The following is a 16,326-nucleotide window of genomic DNA, read 5'->3' as shown; positions in this document are numbered from 1 at the left end:
GTGGAGAGCAGGAAGGGTCCTGGAAGCTTAAGAAGGAATTAAATCGGAACCCGGCTGGGTCAGAAGAGAGGGTCTTCAGGAGACGGCAAGGCCCTTGTGTGGGCCTTTAAGGAGTGACTCCCACATGAAGATCAGACAGGGACTTTGGAGGAGCCCAGGGCTCCTCAGACAGAACCACTCATGCTCAACAGAGACCCTTAGATCCCTTCTGGACCCAAGGCCCCTGAGAGCACAAATGATTTCCTTTATGGAAGCCGCCTGCTGCTGCAGACCATGGGACATCCCAGGGTCATGAAGGCCATCCCGTGGGAAATCCCTGGGGTCATGAATGCCATCCCATTCACTCCCGTTCCTCACAGGCTCTAGCTGGGCAATCTCCCCCGGAGTGGCCCTGGTCTTCCTGCCACTGCTCGGCCTCCCCTTCACAGCTCTCAGCTGCACAGGGGAACCCACCCTCCCCACCTCGGGCAAATGCAGCACCCTCAGGCAGGGGGTGGGTGGGGGGAGACAAGTTTCAGGAGTCATCACCTGGCACCCCAAGATGTAAACGTAAGAGGAATTGTACTTACTGAGGCCTCTCCCGGGTGGGAGTAATTGACGAAACCTCAGGTTCTGCTGACCCGTGCTGAGCCGTCCCATGGAAGCTCCTCCCCACGCCCAACTTCCTGCCTGTCTCCTGCCCAGCACTGAGGAAAAGGGAGGTGTCTCCCTGGCACGGGCAGTACTGTGAGCCAGTCTGAGGGCTGGAAGGGCTTCCTTGCCCACCTGCCTCCAGACTGGGAGGCCCTGGTTTCCCATGGGTGATGGTGGGCAGCACAGAGGTGACCTCTCCATCCTGGTCCAGGCCCAAACTCTTGCCCACAGGCAAGTCCTGCTTTCTTCATTCCGTCACCAGCTGCAGTCCTGTTCCTGGTCATGTTGCTGTGGCTAGTGCCCAGCAGTTGGCGCTGACTCCTGGCCACCCCAGGTGCCCCAGAACCAAGCACTGCCCGTCCGGCGCCACCCTTACAATCAGCGGTAGGTCTGAGTCCGTGGACGTAGTCACCAGGCCAGTCCATCTCATTGAGAGTCATCCTCTTCCTCTCTGCGCTGCGTCTTTACCAAGCCGGATGCCTTTCCCAGGGACCGGTCTCTTCTGAGAACATGTCCAATGTGCGTGAATCAGAGTCTTGCCATCTGGTCCAGCCACCTCAGCTAGAGCCCCGTTTCCCTCTCCTCTTTCTGTCACAGGGCCCCAGCCCTCCTGTACCACCCCTCACCCCAGGGGCCTTGGCTCTGCCGAGCCTCTGCCTACCACCAGGCATTTGCCCAGCCTTTTCCTTCCAACTGCGCTTTCGCCCTTCACTTCTCCGTGAAACATCACCCCCTCGACTCCCAATCAGAGCACGCAGAACCCTTAATAAGATTTTTTGTGCCAATGCTTTTCATGAATCGTAATCCTGGATATTCCTGAATGTCATGTAATGCAAGTAGTAGTGGCATGAACAACTAGCAGAATTTTGAATGACACCTTTAAATGAGAATATCATATGTGCAACCCAAAATGTACTTACATTTGCATAGTTTCACTTAAAGTGAAAACTTGTTAAGAAAACAATAGAATTTGATGTAGAAACATCGAAGAACATCATTATTTTTAAAATATAAATTAACCTATTTATTATATACCAGAGACGTTTCAAAGAGTGGTGCTTCTACAGGTCCTTCAGCCCCCCAGTGCTCTGCTGGCAGCTGTACGTGGCAGTGGGAGGGTGAGGGGGGTCCCGGCCACCAGCTGCTGTTTTCCCACAGGAACCACAGGGTCAGTCCCCACAGCTCGCTCTGCATTTTGGTTTTGCCGAGGAAGGAGCAAGAGGACACGGCACGCTGGCTGCTTTCCAACTCCCGCACTTCTTCCTGAGGGCTGCACCCTGAGGGGTCCCCGATTCACGATCCCGGTCTTCCTGGTGCATTTGGCCATCTCCCTGCAAACTAGTTCCATTTACGAATTAGGCTTACACATCACATAATGTAGAACTTATAAACAAACGCATAGGGAGACTATATGCACAAATGAAATAATACCATAAAAATAAACAGTAACGAGTTTACGCAAGCATTTCCGCACTTAGCAAACGTCTTGACTGAAGCAGAACTTCCCTTTTCTGGCCTTCAGAGCTGTGAACTGGGGGCTCACTTCTCCAAAATCAATGCCTTTTGCCAGCTCGCTCTCCATTGATAAAATCTCGAGGTCGGAGCCCTTGGACTGCCCGCGATAGACCACAAGTCACTCTGGTGAATGTCCGCTTCGAAAAGCTCCTCTCACACGAAGCCATGCACACAGGGATCGCCAGCTATAATTGTAAGCTTACTGAGAGGGTAGGAGAGATGCGCCCAAATCCCACTCCGCTCTGAAGGCTGAACAGGAGAATGCTGCCCAGTCCTTGGCTTCTGGGTCAGTCTCTGCTGCTTCCAGGTGCCTCCTCAGCCTTGTGTTCCTGGGGAGACTTCCCGCTCCGATGCCTCACGGACAGGGCTCTCTCATTGAATGAGCACCTTTCACTCCTCCTCACAGCCTCTGCCGTGGCAGCCACTGTCTATACAATTTTTATGCAGTGTTTCAGCAGCAACTTTTTTATATGAAATAATGAATCTTGTGGTTACTGATGACATCAAAAACACTTTCCATAAGCCTAGTTTCCATGTATCTATACACCTATGAGGCTGAAGGCTCTATGCTAATTTCCTTTTTTGACACGTCGGATGCAGTCATGGATATCATTATTGCTCAAGCCCGGTGATGCATCAGCTCACCGCACTTCATCTGCAAGCACTTCAAGTCCGATTGCTTTAGCTGCTTGGTGTTCAGCTGCTGATTTTGTCAAATTTTCTGGTACTTTAGCTACAATATTGTGGGAAATAATATTTGTGAACCTATATCCATAACTCTTAAAAGAATGATACAGTAAGGGAATAGAAGGAGTTGTTAAGATGTTGTAACTGGGCTTAAATAGAAAGAAAATGTTTTGAAAATAGGATGACAACATATGTACAAATGTGCTTGATACAATAGATGTATGGATTATTATAAGAGCCCCCAAAAGATGATTTATTAAATTAAATTAGGCCATAAAAACGTTGTAACTAATAATGTTGTACTTCAATGTAGAAAGATTTTACAAAACACTTTTGTTGTTAGAATTCATACAATCTAAGATATCACACTTAAGAAACGTATAACTATATAAAGTATGCGTTCTTCTGTGATTAAAATTGACAACAAGCATCACTAGGGATTTGGTGCCAAGATACAGCCGTGCATGTATCCCACTTGAATTTTGAGAACATCACTGAACAAATTTGACCCATGATGATCTGTGAGCTCTGGAATGGCATTAAGAACATCCAATGTGAAGAAATGTGAAGAAAGCAAGAGGCCATTAAAAAGGAGAGAAGAGATCAAAGTGGATGTCCAAAGAGACTCACACTTGCTCTTCATCATGGTGTAGCTAAGGCATATGGAAGAAACGATGGGGTAAAGATCTGAACAGAGATAGTCCAAGGTCAGATCAAGAAGACAAAGCAAAATATTTCAATGAAAAATGCAAAGATCTAAAGTCAACTAAAAGGAGTCACACTCCTCAGATCTTCAGGTGAATGAACTGAAGAAAGGTCAAGCCTTAGGTTGCAATATTGAAAGACTCTATGGGCAAAATACCTAACGATTCAGGAAGTATCAAAATAAGATCGAAGGACTACACAGAGTCACTGTGCCGAGAGGAACTAATAGAAATGCAACCATTTTAAGAGGTAACATATGACCAAGAACCGATGGTACTCAAGGAAGAAGTCTTAAGCTTCCGTGAGGAAGGCATAAGTAAGAACAAGGCCTCAGAAGAATGGGGGTTCCAGAACACTTCACAGTGCTTATGCGTGGAGCAAGAGGCCGTCGTGCAAGCGGATCAAGGGAATCCTGCTTAGTTTAAAATCAAGGAGGATGTGCATCAGGCTTGTGTTCTCTCACTGCACTCAGTCGTGCTGTGTGCTGAGCATCAGAGAAGCTGGGCTAGATGAAGAAGAAGGAGGCAGCAGGATTGGAGGAGGGTTTATTAACCACCTGCAATATGCAAATGATGCAACCTTGCTTGCTGACAGTGAAGAGGACTTAAAACACTTGCTGATGAAGATCAAGGGATGGATGGATGGGTGGCTGGATGGATAGATAGATGGATGGATTGTTATAAGAGCTGTAAGAGCACCCAATAAAATGATTAAATAAAAAATTTAAATTTAAAAACAAGGATTGTAGCCTTCAACATGGATTACAACTTAATATAAAGAAAATAAAAATCCGCACAACTGGACCAATAACTAACATCATGGTAAGTGGAGAAAAGATTGAAATTGTCAAGGGTTCCATCTTGCTTGGATCCACAATCAGTACTTAGGGAAGCGACAATCAAGAGATCAAACAATGCACTGCTTCGGGTAAACCTGCTGCCCAAGACCTCTTGAAAGTGCTGAAGCACCAAGGATATTGCTTTGAGCCACGGTCGCGTGTAAGTCGGACATTGAATAAGGGAGACAGACCAAAGGAGAATGGATGCGTTTGAATGATGGTGCCGACGAAGAATATTGAAACTCCCACGACTGCTAAAGGGATACCCAAGTCTCGAAAGCAGGGCAGCCAGAACGATCCTTGGAAGCAAGGATGGCAAGACTGCATCTCACATCCGTTAGACGTGTTATCCGGAGAGGCCAGCCCTGGAAAGGGACTTCATGCTCGGTAAGGCGGGAGGGCAGTGGAGAAGGGGGAGGTCCTCAATGAGCTGCATTGACGCAGTGGCTGCAGCAATGGGCTCAAAGTTAGCAGCAGCCGTGAGGCTGGCACAGGACTGGGTCGTGTTGTGTATAGTCAGCACGGGCTCGACGCCCCTGACAAGAACAACCACAAGGATTCGATGTGGTCTCGTCTGGGCGGGGGTCCACGTAGGTGAGGAAAGCAGGGACACCAGTAATAGTGATGCTCCTGGCTCTTGAGCTGATGTGGAGTTCAAGTGCACTCCAGCATCACCCTTATTTTCTTCTTCTCAAGTGAATCCAGCTTTGCGTGCCAATTTCCCATCTCTTGCCCTCCTCTCTCTGTGGCCATTCCACATGCATCTGACTTTAAAAGCTCCTGTCCGATCGCAGGCCCCACTAAGTGACTGCGCTCCTCCTGCTGAAAAAGGCTTAGCATCTCGAGCTTTGTGGGCACCTGGTCAGGAGTTTTGCCCGTAGTCTGCTGGTCTTGCTGTGTGAGATTAACTCCCTGCAGGGCAGCACACCGGAAGTACAGGAAGCACACCAACGTGAAATGACTGTCTACATTTCGTGTGGATTACAAAGAGCTTCAATGGCCACCCCAAACTTGTCGCACTGTAACGAGCCTCCCGGCAGCGTGCGAGGCAGCACTCCGACGTGGAGTTGGCGGCCTGTTCCAAGACGCACCCGTGCGGTCAATTAGCAGAGCTCAGCCGTGCGTCGCAGCAGCCCAGACAGAAAACATTGTCTCCAGAGTTCCCCAAATTGTCACACATGATGCATTTCCAGCAAAGGAGAACCGACCACACAGGTTAACTGAATGGTCCACACATGTTAAAAATACCTTGCTTGCTACTTCCCCTCACTAAGCGGACAATACTAAACCAGACTTCTTTCACCTCGGTGTTCCTGCTGTTGATTCCTACATCTCTGATCGCTGCAGACAGCGGATCGGCCTATCAGATGTTAGGTGTTGAGCAGTCCCCCAGAACTCCTCAGACTTCGTGTCCAAGTCACGCTTCTCCTTCGCAGGGTCTGCTGGCCGCTGGTAACTCATTCAGGGGTTTGGGACCAAGAGAAGAGACAGGTGCGTTCGGATTCCATGCGCTCTGCTTGGAACTCCATAGGTGCTCTCGGAGCCCTGGATCACGTGTTCAGAGCCTCTCAAGGAAGAGTTACCTTCCTGCTGGCCCCAGACCAGGTCTGCTTGACAAGGGACAGTGTGGCATCAAGCAATCCGGGCACAATGCCCCGCACGTTGGCCTGCATGCCCACCAAGGCAGTGCTTCCTGTCTCCCAGCTTCCGCCTTCCCGGGATGGAGCAAATAGCACACAGCCGGCAGCAGACCACAGTGTAAATCCTCTGTGACCACATCATGATCTCACCATCTGGCTTCGGCTGGTCAAGGTGCACCTCCCTGTGCTTTTGTATCTGGCTTTGGCAACAAAGACTCGTCTTTGTTCTAGAAAGAAGCACTTTCCCTTTCGATGATTTAACCCCGTGACCTGAACCTAGGATGCCTCAGAAAGAAACATCACAGAGTCGCAAGTGTTTCTCCTTAGCGTCATTTCCTCTTGAGCCCTGTCTTGATGAACCTTGGCCTTCACTGAGTCTCTAGACACATTGAAGTGTGGATCCAGCAAGTGTCCTGAGGGATTTCATTCTGATCTCTCTTGTTTCCCTTTGCTGGCACCCTTTTATTCTCTCTGAGTTATGCACGCCACATGGCTTGCTAGAATTTCCCTGAACACACACAGAGATCAATTAGCAATATTTGACAAAGAAAAAGTGTAATCCATCAATCTATTACATGTTAGTTCTGTGTAAATTTAATGTGTCACTTTTTAGACCATAATTTAAACTTAAATGGTGAAATTTTCATTAAAATTGAGTATATACAAAGCAGTGATTTTTTGAAGACTAAACTTTTTTAAAGCTAATTTAAAATTTAAGTTATAGCTCTGAAGATATACCAAGAAAGAAAGAGTTCCTCACTTATTTTTCTTTCTTTTTATTCATTTTATTAGGGGCTCATACAACTCTTACCACAATCCGTACATACAGCAATTGTGTAAAGCACATTTGTACATTCATTTCCTTCATCATTCTCAAAACATTTGCTCTCCACCTAAGCCCCCGGCATCAGCTCCTCATTTTTCCCCTCCCCCCCCCGCTCCCCCCTCCCTCATGAACCCTTGATAATTTATAAATTATTATTTTGCCATATCTGACACCGTCCGACGGCTCCCCTCACCCACTTTTCTGTCGCCTCACTAATTTTTTAAATAGTTTGATTGGCATACACTTCACATGCCATACAGTTTAGTTCAGTCATTTTGAGATTTGTGGGGCCATCACCCCAATCAGCTTCAGAACATTTGGTTTTCACACTCATCATTGCTTGCTCCCTATTTCCACTTCATCTGTAAACTGTTAACTTCTCTACTGAGTTATTGAAGAGGTATGCAATAAATTGTTGCACATGTATGCTTATTATCCATTTTAATAAAAGAATACATGTGATAAATATAATCGTAAATTGCTTATGTGTAATATTTCTTAGACAGTAAAAAGTAGCAATAACGTTTTGTAAAATCTTTCTACATTGAATTGCATGATTAATGTCAGCGTTATTAGTCTCTGAGCAGAAGCGTTATTAAATTCTTCTCCTTGTCCTTTAATTACTACTGCAACCTCGAAAACAATATTGATACAGGCTCACAAATACTTCTGACCAGACGCACCAGAAACCTTGGCAAACCCAGCGACTGTGAAGCGCAGCAGCGGTGGAAACGGTGGTCGTAGAGCTTGCAAACTAAGCCGAGGGATCGGAAGCATCACTGCTGTTGCGCGACAGCGGCAGCTCTGACCAGCTATTAATGAGAAGGTTCAAAAAGTAAATTGAGATAGAGGGTTTAGCCTTGTAGGCATATTGATACTTGTAAACTGGGCTTCTGAAAAATGCCTTGTTGTTTAGACATACCTAACTGCAGGGATGTCTATTAAAAATAGTAAATGTCTGCTGAAGCATGTAAAACTTGTATAGACCGTCATTGGATGCCATCCCTCTGACGGTGTCACCTGGTGTCATACGCAGCCCCACGCTCCCCCAGAGCCACTCTCTTATGTGCACGTTCATCGTGCCGGGTGCTCTAGAGCTGGCTCCGCCTCTTAGCCGCCCAAGCACCGCAGAGTGAAGCAGGGCCCAGGCCTGGGCCGTCCTCCCAGTTGCTGTTGGAGCCCAGTGCTGCAATCACTAGATCCATCAGTCTCCTTGAGGGTCTTCCTCTTTTCATAGACCCTCGACTGTACCAAGATAGCGTCCCTTGCCGAGACTGGTCTCCTGATAACTGGTGCAAAGTATGTGAGACAGAGTCTCGGCATCCTCACTGCTAGGAGCCTTCTGGCTGTACGTCTTCCAAGACAGACGTGTTTGTTCTCCTGACAGTCCGCGGTGCTGTCCGTGTTCTCTCTCAAGACCGAAATCTGAAGTCCCAATTCTTCTCTGGTCTCCCTTATTCATTGTCCAGCTTCCACGTGTACACGAAGCAATGGAAATGCACTGGTCAGAGGCACCGCAGTCCGCAAAGTGACATCTTTCCTCGTCAATGCTTTAAAGTGGGCGTGTGTGTGACTCAGAGTTGACTCAATGGCAGTGAATGTGTAGCCGATTTGTCCAACCAGTGCCGTGCATCATTTGATCTCTTGGTAGCTACTTCCATGAACATTGAATGGTGGATCCAAGTAAAATTAAATCTTGACAAGGTAGAACTTTTCTTCCTTTCTCATGATGTTGTCTATCGGTCCAGTTGTGAGGATTTGGGTTTTCATTAGCTTGAGTTGTGATCTTCTCTGAATGCTGTAGCCTTTGACCTTACTCAAGAAGTGCCTAAAGTCCTTCTTACTCTCAGCAAGTAAAATTGCATCTTTGCATTTCACAGTTTGTTGGTGGCAGGCTCTTCCTCCTATTGCCTGGCTCCTCACCTTCAGTTGCGCAGATACAGATTGAGTAAGTATTGTGAAAGGACACAACTCCCACACGTATCTTCTTATTCGACTCAAAGAACTCCCTCGGGGCCATGTTCAGACTCTGCATAAGCACAGTTTTGGAATTCTCATTCTTCAAAATGTGATCCATCACTGTTTATGGTCCACACAGTTCCATGCCTTTGCATAACCAATAAAACACAAGTAAACATATTTCTGGCCTTCTCTGCTTTCAGCCAAGCTCCATCTGACATTAGCAAGGATGTCCCTTATTCCATGTCCTCTTCTGAATCCAGCCTGAACCTCTGGCAGCTCCCTGTTGATGCGTTGCTGAAACCGCTTTTGATTTACCAGCAAAATGCATGTGATATGAATGATATTGTTTGATAATCTCCAGTTTTTGTTGGGTTACTTATCTTTGGAATGGGCACAAATATGGATATCTTCCAATTGGTTGTCCAGGCACTTGTCTTCCCAGTTTCTTGGCATAGAAGCGTGATCACTTCCAACCCTGCAGTGGTTTGCCGAAACATTTCCATTGGTATCCCATCTATTCCAGGGTTTTTTGCTAATGCTTTCAGTGCAACTTGGAATTCATCCTTCAGCATCCTGGGTTCTTGTTCATCTGGTACCTCTTGAAAGGTTGAACGTCAGCCAGTTCTTTTGGGTACAGTGTCTCTGTGTATTTCTTCCATCTTCTCTGTACTCTTGGGAGGCACCGTAATTACATGTGCACTTATAAGCATATTAATTTGTTCAGCATCTATTTTTTTTCTTGAGCCTCTGCTCTATGGCAGGTCCTGTTCTCAGTGCTGGAAATATGTCTGTGAGTCAAACAAAGCTCCTTCCCTCATGGCGCTGACCTTCCAGTGGGAGCCTCACCTAGATGAGAATAAATACACAATGTGGGGTGGGTCTGGTATTACATTATAGCAGATAAAGTAAGTGCTATAAAGAAAAAACTAAAACCAGGGGGTAGGGGATAGATTTTGGAAAGAGTGGTCCAAGGAAAAACTCTGAACAGAAATTCAGTGAACACTGTCATCTCACTCAAAACCTCGCTGCCACCGAGTCAATGATGGCTCCCAGCAGCTGCGCAGGAGAGACAGCCCCTGTGAGTTTCCGAGATGGTCACTCTCCAGGGGTTAGGTAGCCCCGTCTCTCTACTGTAGTGGCTGGTGGTTTCGAACTTCAGACCTTGCAGATGGCAGCTGAACACTAAGCCAGAGACTCGTCACGCCCTAGCCCCTGCAATAGGCACGGGGCCTCCATGGGTCACGTTCACAGCCATTGATCCGGTCGAATGTGGTCTCTTTGCTGAGGGGACCAGAGGCCTGCGGGTGGTTTAAGGCACGAGGCCCACGAGAGAGGCAGAGGGCAGGGAGCACCTGCCCCGGGGAAGCCTTCGGGACCCGCAATGGTCGCTGAGGGAGACCAGTGTCTGCAAAGCTGGGAGACCTCGTGGCATGTGCTGTCTTCCCAGGAAGCCGGCCTGGGCCAGCCACTTTCTCACGTCCCTTCCCACTCCGACCGTGGGTTCCTTTCCCCCAGAGCTCACAACTGGGGGTCTCACTTCACACTGGGATGCCTCACCAGATCCCCTTCCATTCCCACCTGGCACAGCCCACCCCCGTTGGGGCGTGAGAGTGGCGAGGGTGCCTTTGCCTGCTGCCTTTGAAAGACTCTTCTAAAGAGGTAATTCCTTTGTGCACAGACATGATTTATGAGGCTCTCTAAGCAAATTGTGGAGATAAATGGTCTTTGGGGCTGGGCGGTGATGCAGGCGGATCAGCCGGGGCTGGGCAGCCGGGAGCTGGGTCCTCATTAAAGGCCTGTGTGGGGCGGCAGGGCTCGGGGGAGTGGGTCCAGTAGAGCTAAGGACAGGCTAGGGCTGGCTGGCTCTTGGGTCTACTGTAGCGCCCCCCCTCCCCAACTCCGCTTGCTTCTCACTGACCCCATTGATGGAGGGCTCTAGTCAAAAGCACCAAGGTCATTGAGGTGCATTTACCCAGAAAGGGGTGCAGTCCTGGGACAGAGGTTTCAGGCGGCCAGGGGCACATGCATTTGATGGGGACTGTAAAACGGCAGACCCACAGGACATCCAGCCGGCCGCAGACGCGTCCACTGGCTTAGCCCTTCCGCCCTGCAGCTCTGAGACCCTGCTTGCTCATCCATCTAGTCACAGCTGCCCGGCAGCAGTTTACCCAGACTCCTCCAGCTTCCCCACATTCTGACGGCTCGGCACTCCCATGGGCTTGCCTACGTCTCAAGTGACTGGGGGCCTCTCAGTCCCTAGCACACAATACAAAACAATAGCAGCAAACCGCCCACCGCCGCGCCTATTCTGACTCACGGCAACTGTAGAAGATGAAGTAAAACGGCTCCCGGGGTTTTCCAGAGGACAGCCTCGTCTTCCTCCCTCAGACTGGTCGATGGATTTGAACTGCCAACCCGCAGCACCACCAGGCACATCAGTGCTCAGTGCTTGTCAGACGAACAAATGGCACCTGTAGGACCCCGACAAAGGTGGCCATGTGGCTCTGAACCCTGCTCTGCTGTTCGCGAGCCACAGGAGAAGCCACTCCACTCCCCAGCCCGGGGTTTCCTGATGGTGAGCTTTGGGGATCAGGAGTAGGGGACACAAGATGACCTTGAGGGGCTAGGAGTAAGAAAGCTAACATTGGACTCTCAACGCCCTTTTGTAATCAGGGACATTCGTCGATGTGTAAGGTGTTTTTGAAGGTCACAGCTGGGGGTGGGGGTTCTGCTCTGGCATCTGGTGGACAGAGGCCAAGTGTGCTGTGAAACTCCCCAAGACACAGGACAGCCTCCCACCCACCCCAACAAAGACGTCTCTGCCTCAAAGTGTCGACAGTGCTGAGATTGGAAACCCCTAATGTGGTTATTGAACGTCTCTAAACCTCAGTTTCCTCACCCGAGTAAGGGGTGTGTGTGTGAACAGCCCCAGCTCCCAAGGTTTGCCTCGGCTCTCCTTTGGAACCAGGCAGTATATGGATAAGTACGAAGGCATTGCAACAGGTAACTAAACAATTAAGCCAAGTGACCGGATGAAAGCAGGTGGTTCCCAGGAGGCACCCAGGGTGTGTGCTTCCTGCACTCGGCCACTCTATGGGAGCCCTGTGGTGCCCAGCGAGGAGCCACTCAGCTGCTAACAGCCAAGGCAGTGGTCGGAACCCACGAAGGGCCCCCAAGAAGACAGAGTGGCAGTCTGCTTGCACGGAGGCGGACAGTGTCAGAAACCCCGGGACGTGCTCTCTGTCCTGTAGGGCCTTTCTGAGCTGGACCCCTTGGTTTGGTGTTTTGGTTTGGTGACGGCGGAGACAGAGGAGAGAGGGCTGCAGTTCCACGGCCACTGTGAAGCCCAGCCTCCCCTCCGCGGTTTGAGGGAGATATAGCTAGTGTGGTTAAATAACACAGAGTAAGTAACAAGTGTAATAAATAGATCACTAAGAGCTAATGATACATCATTATAATCCTGTGCTGTCAGCATCTTGCAGGCTTAGGGACGGTATCAGGAGACTTGGGTTTGAAGCTACGGCACCTTGCTCTATTAATAATTAATTCCAGCAATCTAAGTGGTGGGGAGATAGGGGTTGAGCGATGGATCCGCTCTGAGCTGACTAACCACCTCAAATTGTTCTTGTCCACATGGGACAAAGAAGCAGCCCCCACCCCCACCGCCCACTCCTGTCCCCTCTGGCCCATTTTTCATCGGGGACTTTTAGCCACAGGACATAGACTCAGACAACAACAGGGCTGGGGGTAACCCCAGCCGTTCCCTGCTCCTGACTCAGAAGTGGGGACGCCCTTGGCACTTGGATGGCACCCTCCTTCACCGTGCAGAGCGGCCTTCGGTCCCTGTGACAAGCTACGCCCACCCTCAGGGTAGCCCCATGTCCACATGCTCTCAGGAAGAGCAACGGACGCCAGCCTGGTTCTACAGAGGTGAAAGCGGAGTCCCGGAGAGGACAGGGGGCTGCCCAAGATGGCACAGCCCTGGCCCCAGTTGCCCTTCGAGGCTCCTCGTCAGTGCCCGGGAGGGCCTGGCTCGAGCACTGCCTGCCCTCTCGTTAGAGCAAGTCGGTCGACAAATGGCCCTGGTCATTGTGAACTCACTTTATTTATCCACTGGGAGGCTCGCAGGCAGCTGCGGCTCCATTTCTGCCTCTGTGCCTGTGATTTTGTTAGCAGAAGAGTTATCCGTGACCCAGGGGCACCCCTGCTTCTTCAGTGGAGCAAGGGGTGTAGGGAGCCAGGGACTTTTGGGGGGAAATGCCGAGGCTGTTCCCCACTTTTCCATTGCTGGGAACCGGTGGGAGTGGGGAGGCTGTCCTGGCCCATGGCACTGGCTGGCACTGCTCAAGGTCAGTGACTTTCAGGCCCCTCTCTACCCCCTTCAGTGGTCACTCTCTCTTCCCTGAGCCCGAAGGAAGGCTTCTCATAAGGGCTTGCACCCCACTCTGGCCTAGCATCCTCCTGCCTAATCTGTTTCCTGGTAGGAGCAGTGAGAACAGAGGTCTGGGGAGAGGACGGCAGTTCTCACTGCGGAGCTTTCTAAGAGGACCTGCACGCCAGGCCAGGATACCCTGGGCTGAAGCCTCCGTCTGGTTCGTTTTAAGTAGGAGTCGTTTTAAATAACTCCCAGGGTTTCTCGTGGTAGCCAGGAAAGGAATCTTCACGTGCAGCCGGGGAGGGGCTTTGGCGAGCTGGGGAAGGTCTTCCTGGCACTTGTCGAGCGGCTCTTGTCAGCTCTTGGCTGGGGTGCTGGGTGGCACTGTATGGGGGACAGGAACAGTGGGTGACAAGGGCACAGTCCAGCTGCACCTCCTCCAAACTGGGCAAGCTCCAGCACTGACGGAGCGGCCTTACACAGCAGTGGTGACTAAAAACCCACAGTTGGCTGGATTATTTTTCCAAAAGAGGGAAAAGTCAGCAAACATAGTCAGTGGTGCCTTTAATGAATTATCTTAAGGGAAATAATAAAATTATGGAAATAGGGCCAGTGGTAGAAAACCTGGGACCAAGACCATGGGACACACGTAAACTCATCCTTGGGAAAGGCTGGGGCAGTTACCTAATTTCACGTCAACTTGAAGAGCCGTACAAGTGCTGGGGTGGAGGTTAGCCTGTCAATCAGGTCACAGCCTGATGGTGACTCCTTGTGGGCGTGGCCTTCTCATAAGGGAACCTTGGGAACACCCCCCTCCCTCTCTGCCGTCTTCTTGCTGGCCGACCCTGGTTGCTGCCAGGGAGCTGGAGATAGCTCCACCACCCACCGGCCTGACAGTCCCGGGCTCTGCATCACTGCACGTGGCTTCGTGACTCGCAGAGGGACTGATGGACTAGTGTCAGACTGAGGGACTTGAGTTGGACCGGGCTGGGATGTTTTCCTGATATACAATTACTTCTTGATAGGAAGTTCTTTCTTACACATATGTGAGTGTCTCTGGACTTGTTTCTCTAGTCCACCGGCCTGACACAAAGGTGTTGGTGGGAAAAGAGCCTCTGTTCTCTCCTCTCCTCTCCTTGTGGGTCCAGAGTGGCTTCTAAAGCCAAGGCTGGCTGCCAGCATCCCATATTTCCCTCATCCTTCGGTTCTCGTGGCACCGTGGGACTGCTGGCCTAAAAGCATCAGTGGTTGGAAGCCACCAGCTCCTGTAGAGAGTCAAGGTCTCGGGACCCCAGGGGCGGTGGTCCCCTGCTGTTTAGGGTCCTTGTGAGTTGGAATGGCCTCCGTGGCTGTGAGGCTGGTTTGGGGGTTTTGATTCTGGGCCACACCTCACAGATCAACCAGGATGTAGGAATGTAGATGCCCAACTGCGACCCAGCCCTGTGATCTTGTTCAAGTTCCTTAACCGCTCGGGGCCTCTGCTTCTTCATCTGCAAAATGGGATGCAAATGGCTCTCCTTGCACATGGGCTCTTTCGAGAATGAAGAGAAGCTCGTTGGCTATACCCCGGTGCCTGGTACAGAGAAACTGCTCAGTCGACCAGAGTTACAACCAGAAGCATGTCAGGCAAGGGCTGAAGACCAGCCACGGACTGGCTCCCAAGGCTGAGGTGGGGCCATTAGGGGGGCCAGAAACACACTCCTCGTGGGCTCCGAAGTCAGATGAGGTCAGCAGAGAGGAGGCAAAAGTGAGTAGGCCGCCTTAGGAGATCAACCCGAGCCAAGCCACATGGTTCTGGGGTCCGTTCAGCCCTCACGAGCCGCCCAGCAGAGGCAGCCTCCTCGAAAAACTAGCCAAAGACCAAAGTCATTAGGGAGGAGAACCGATGGGGTGGGCGGGGGCGGGGGGAGCGTGTTTGAGACTACCTGTGGGAGAATGTGGAGTCCTGCTTTAATTATAGTAATGATGGCTTTTGTTCACCTTCAGCAGAGTGGGTAATTGACTCGCGGCAGCTCTGCCTCATTTCTCTGTCACTGCTGGCGAATGAGGTGTTTTAAGTGGATTTTCTGAGTAACGAAGCTCTTCCCTATGAGCCCTCGCTTTTTTTCATTTAATCACAACGGGGGGTGGGGGGGTGGGGGGGTGTTACACATCTCGAACATTCTAAGTTGAATGTAAACTCTTCCATTCAGTCTGGGTATGAGGGGCTAGTTGCCCCTAAATTAATGACTCCACGTCGTTTTGCTGTTTTCATTATGCGTTTATTTAATGTTTATTTCCATAGTTTCTTACTGTGGCATAGAGCTTTTGCCACTTATTTTAGTAGCCTTCCCCCAAGCACTCATACTCACGTGCAGACACAAATGTACACGTGCTGGATACACATACCCACGTGCACATAACTGAGCAGTGGTCTGAGAGATCAGATGGTCAGGCTGACTAGAACTGTAGTTACATTGTGTGAGTGGGTTTTGAATGGCTTCCTAGATGTTCCTCAAACCATAAAAAAAAAACAACAGTTGCCACGAGTCGATTCCAACTCATATGGACCCTGTGTTAATCCAGGTGGACTAGAGAAACAAATCCAGAGACACTCATAAGTGTGTAAGAGAGAGGGTTATATCAAAAAGTGATTATGCATCAATAAAACATCCCAACCCAGTCCAGATCAAGTCCATAAGTCCGATATTCGCCCCTATGTCCGATACTAGTCCATAAATTCCTCTTCAGACTCACTTAGCACATGCAATGATGCCAAATACAGGAAGATCACAGACCAGGGGGTGGGAAATCTTGTGGATCCGGTGGCGGTGGAGGCATCTCCAGGGCTCTGGCTGCCATCAGCATGGCTCCATGTGGCTTGTCAACAGGAAGGTGTAGCAGAGAGAGAGTGTGTCCTGTCTCCAGGGAGGAAGAGAAGTCTCAGTATCCTCAGGAGAAGGCCACTCCCACAAGGAGGGATCACTTGATTGACAGACAAGACTCCACCCCTTCATTCTTTTTTTCTTTTTTAAACATTTTATTAGGGGCTCATACAACTGCTATCGCAAAAAAAAAACAACAAAACAAAAAAACAACTGTTATCGCAATCCATACACACATCAATTGTGTAAAGCGCATTTGTACATCATTCTCAAAACATTTT

General features: G+C 49.8%; 1 protein-coding gene across 1 annotated transcript in view; it reads left to right on the top strand.

Annotated features, from left to right (window-relative positions):
* The first annotated feature begins 14,678 nt into the window (after positions 1 to 14,678).
* Positions 14,679 to 16,326, top strand: part of MEGF11 (multiple EGF like domains 11) — an 88,188-nt gene continuing 86,540 nt past the window's right edge. Inside the window, exon 1 of the mRNA XM_045285656.1 lies at positions 14,679 to 14,757. Coding sequence (XP_045141591.1) covers positions 14,679 to 14,757 — 79 coding nt within the window. The remainder of the gene's footprint in view (positions 14,758 to 16,326) is intronic.

The sequence above is a fragment of the Echinops telfairi genome, unplaced genomic scaffold (genome assembly GCF_000313985.2).
Source record: "Echinops telfairi isolate 266 unplaced genomic scaffold, ASM31398v2 ScPeMD7_7475;HRSCAF=8513, whole genome shotgun sequence".
Lineage (NCBI taxonomy): Eukaryota > Metazoa > Chordata > Mammalia > Afrosoricida > Tenrecidae > Echinops > Echinops telfairi.
This window is presented reverse-complemented; position numbering and strand designations above follow the sequence as displayed.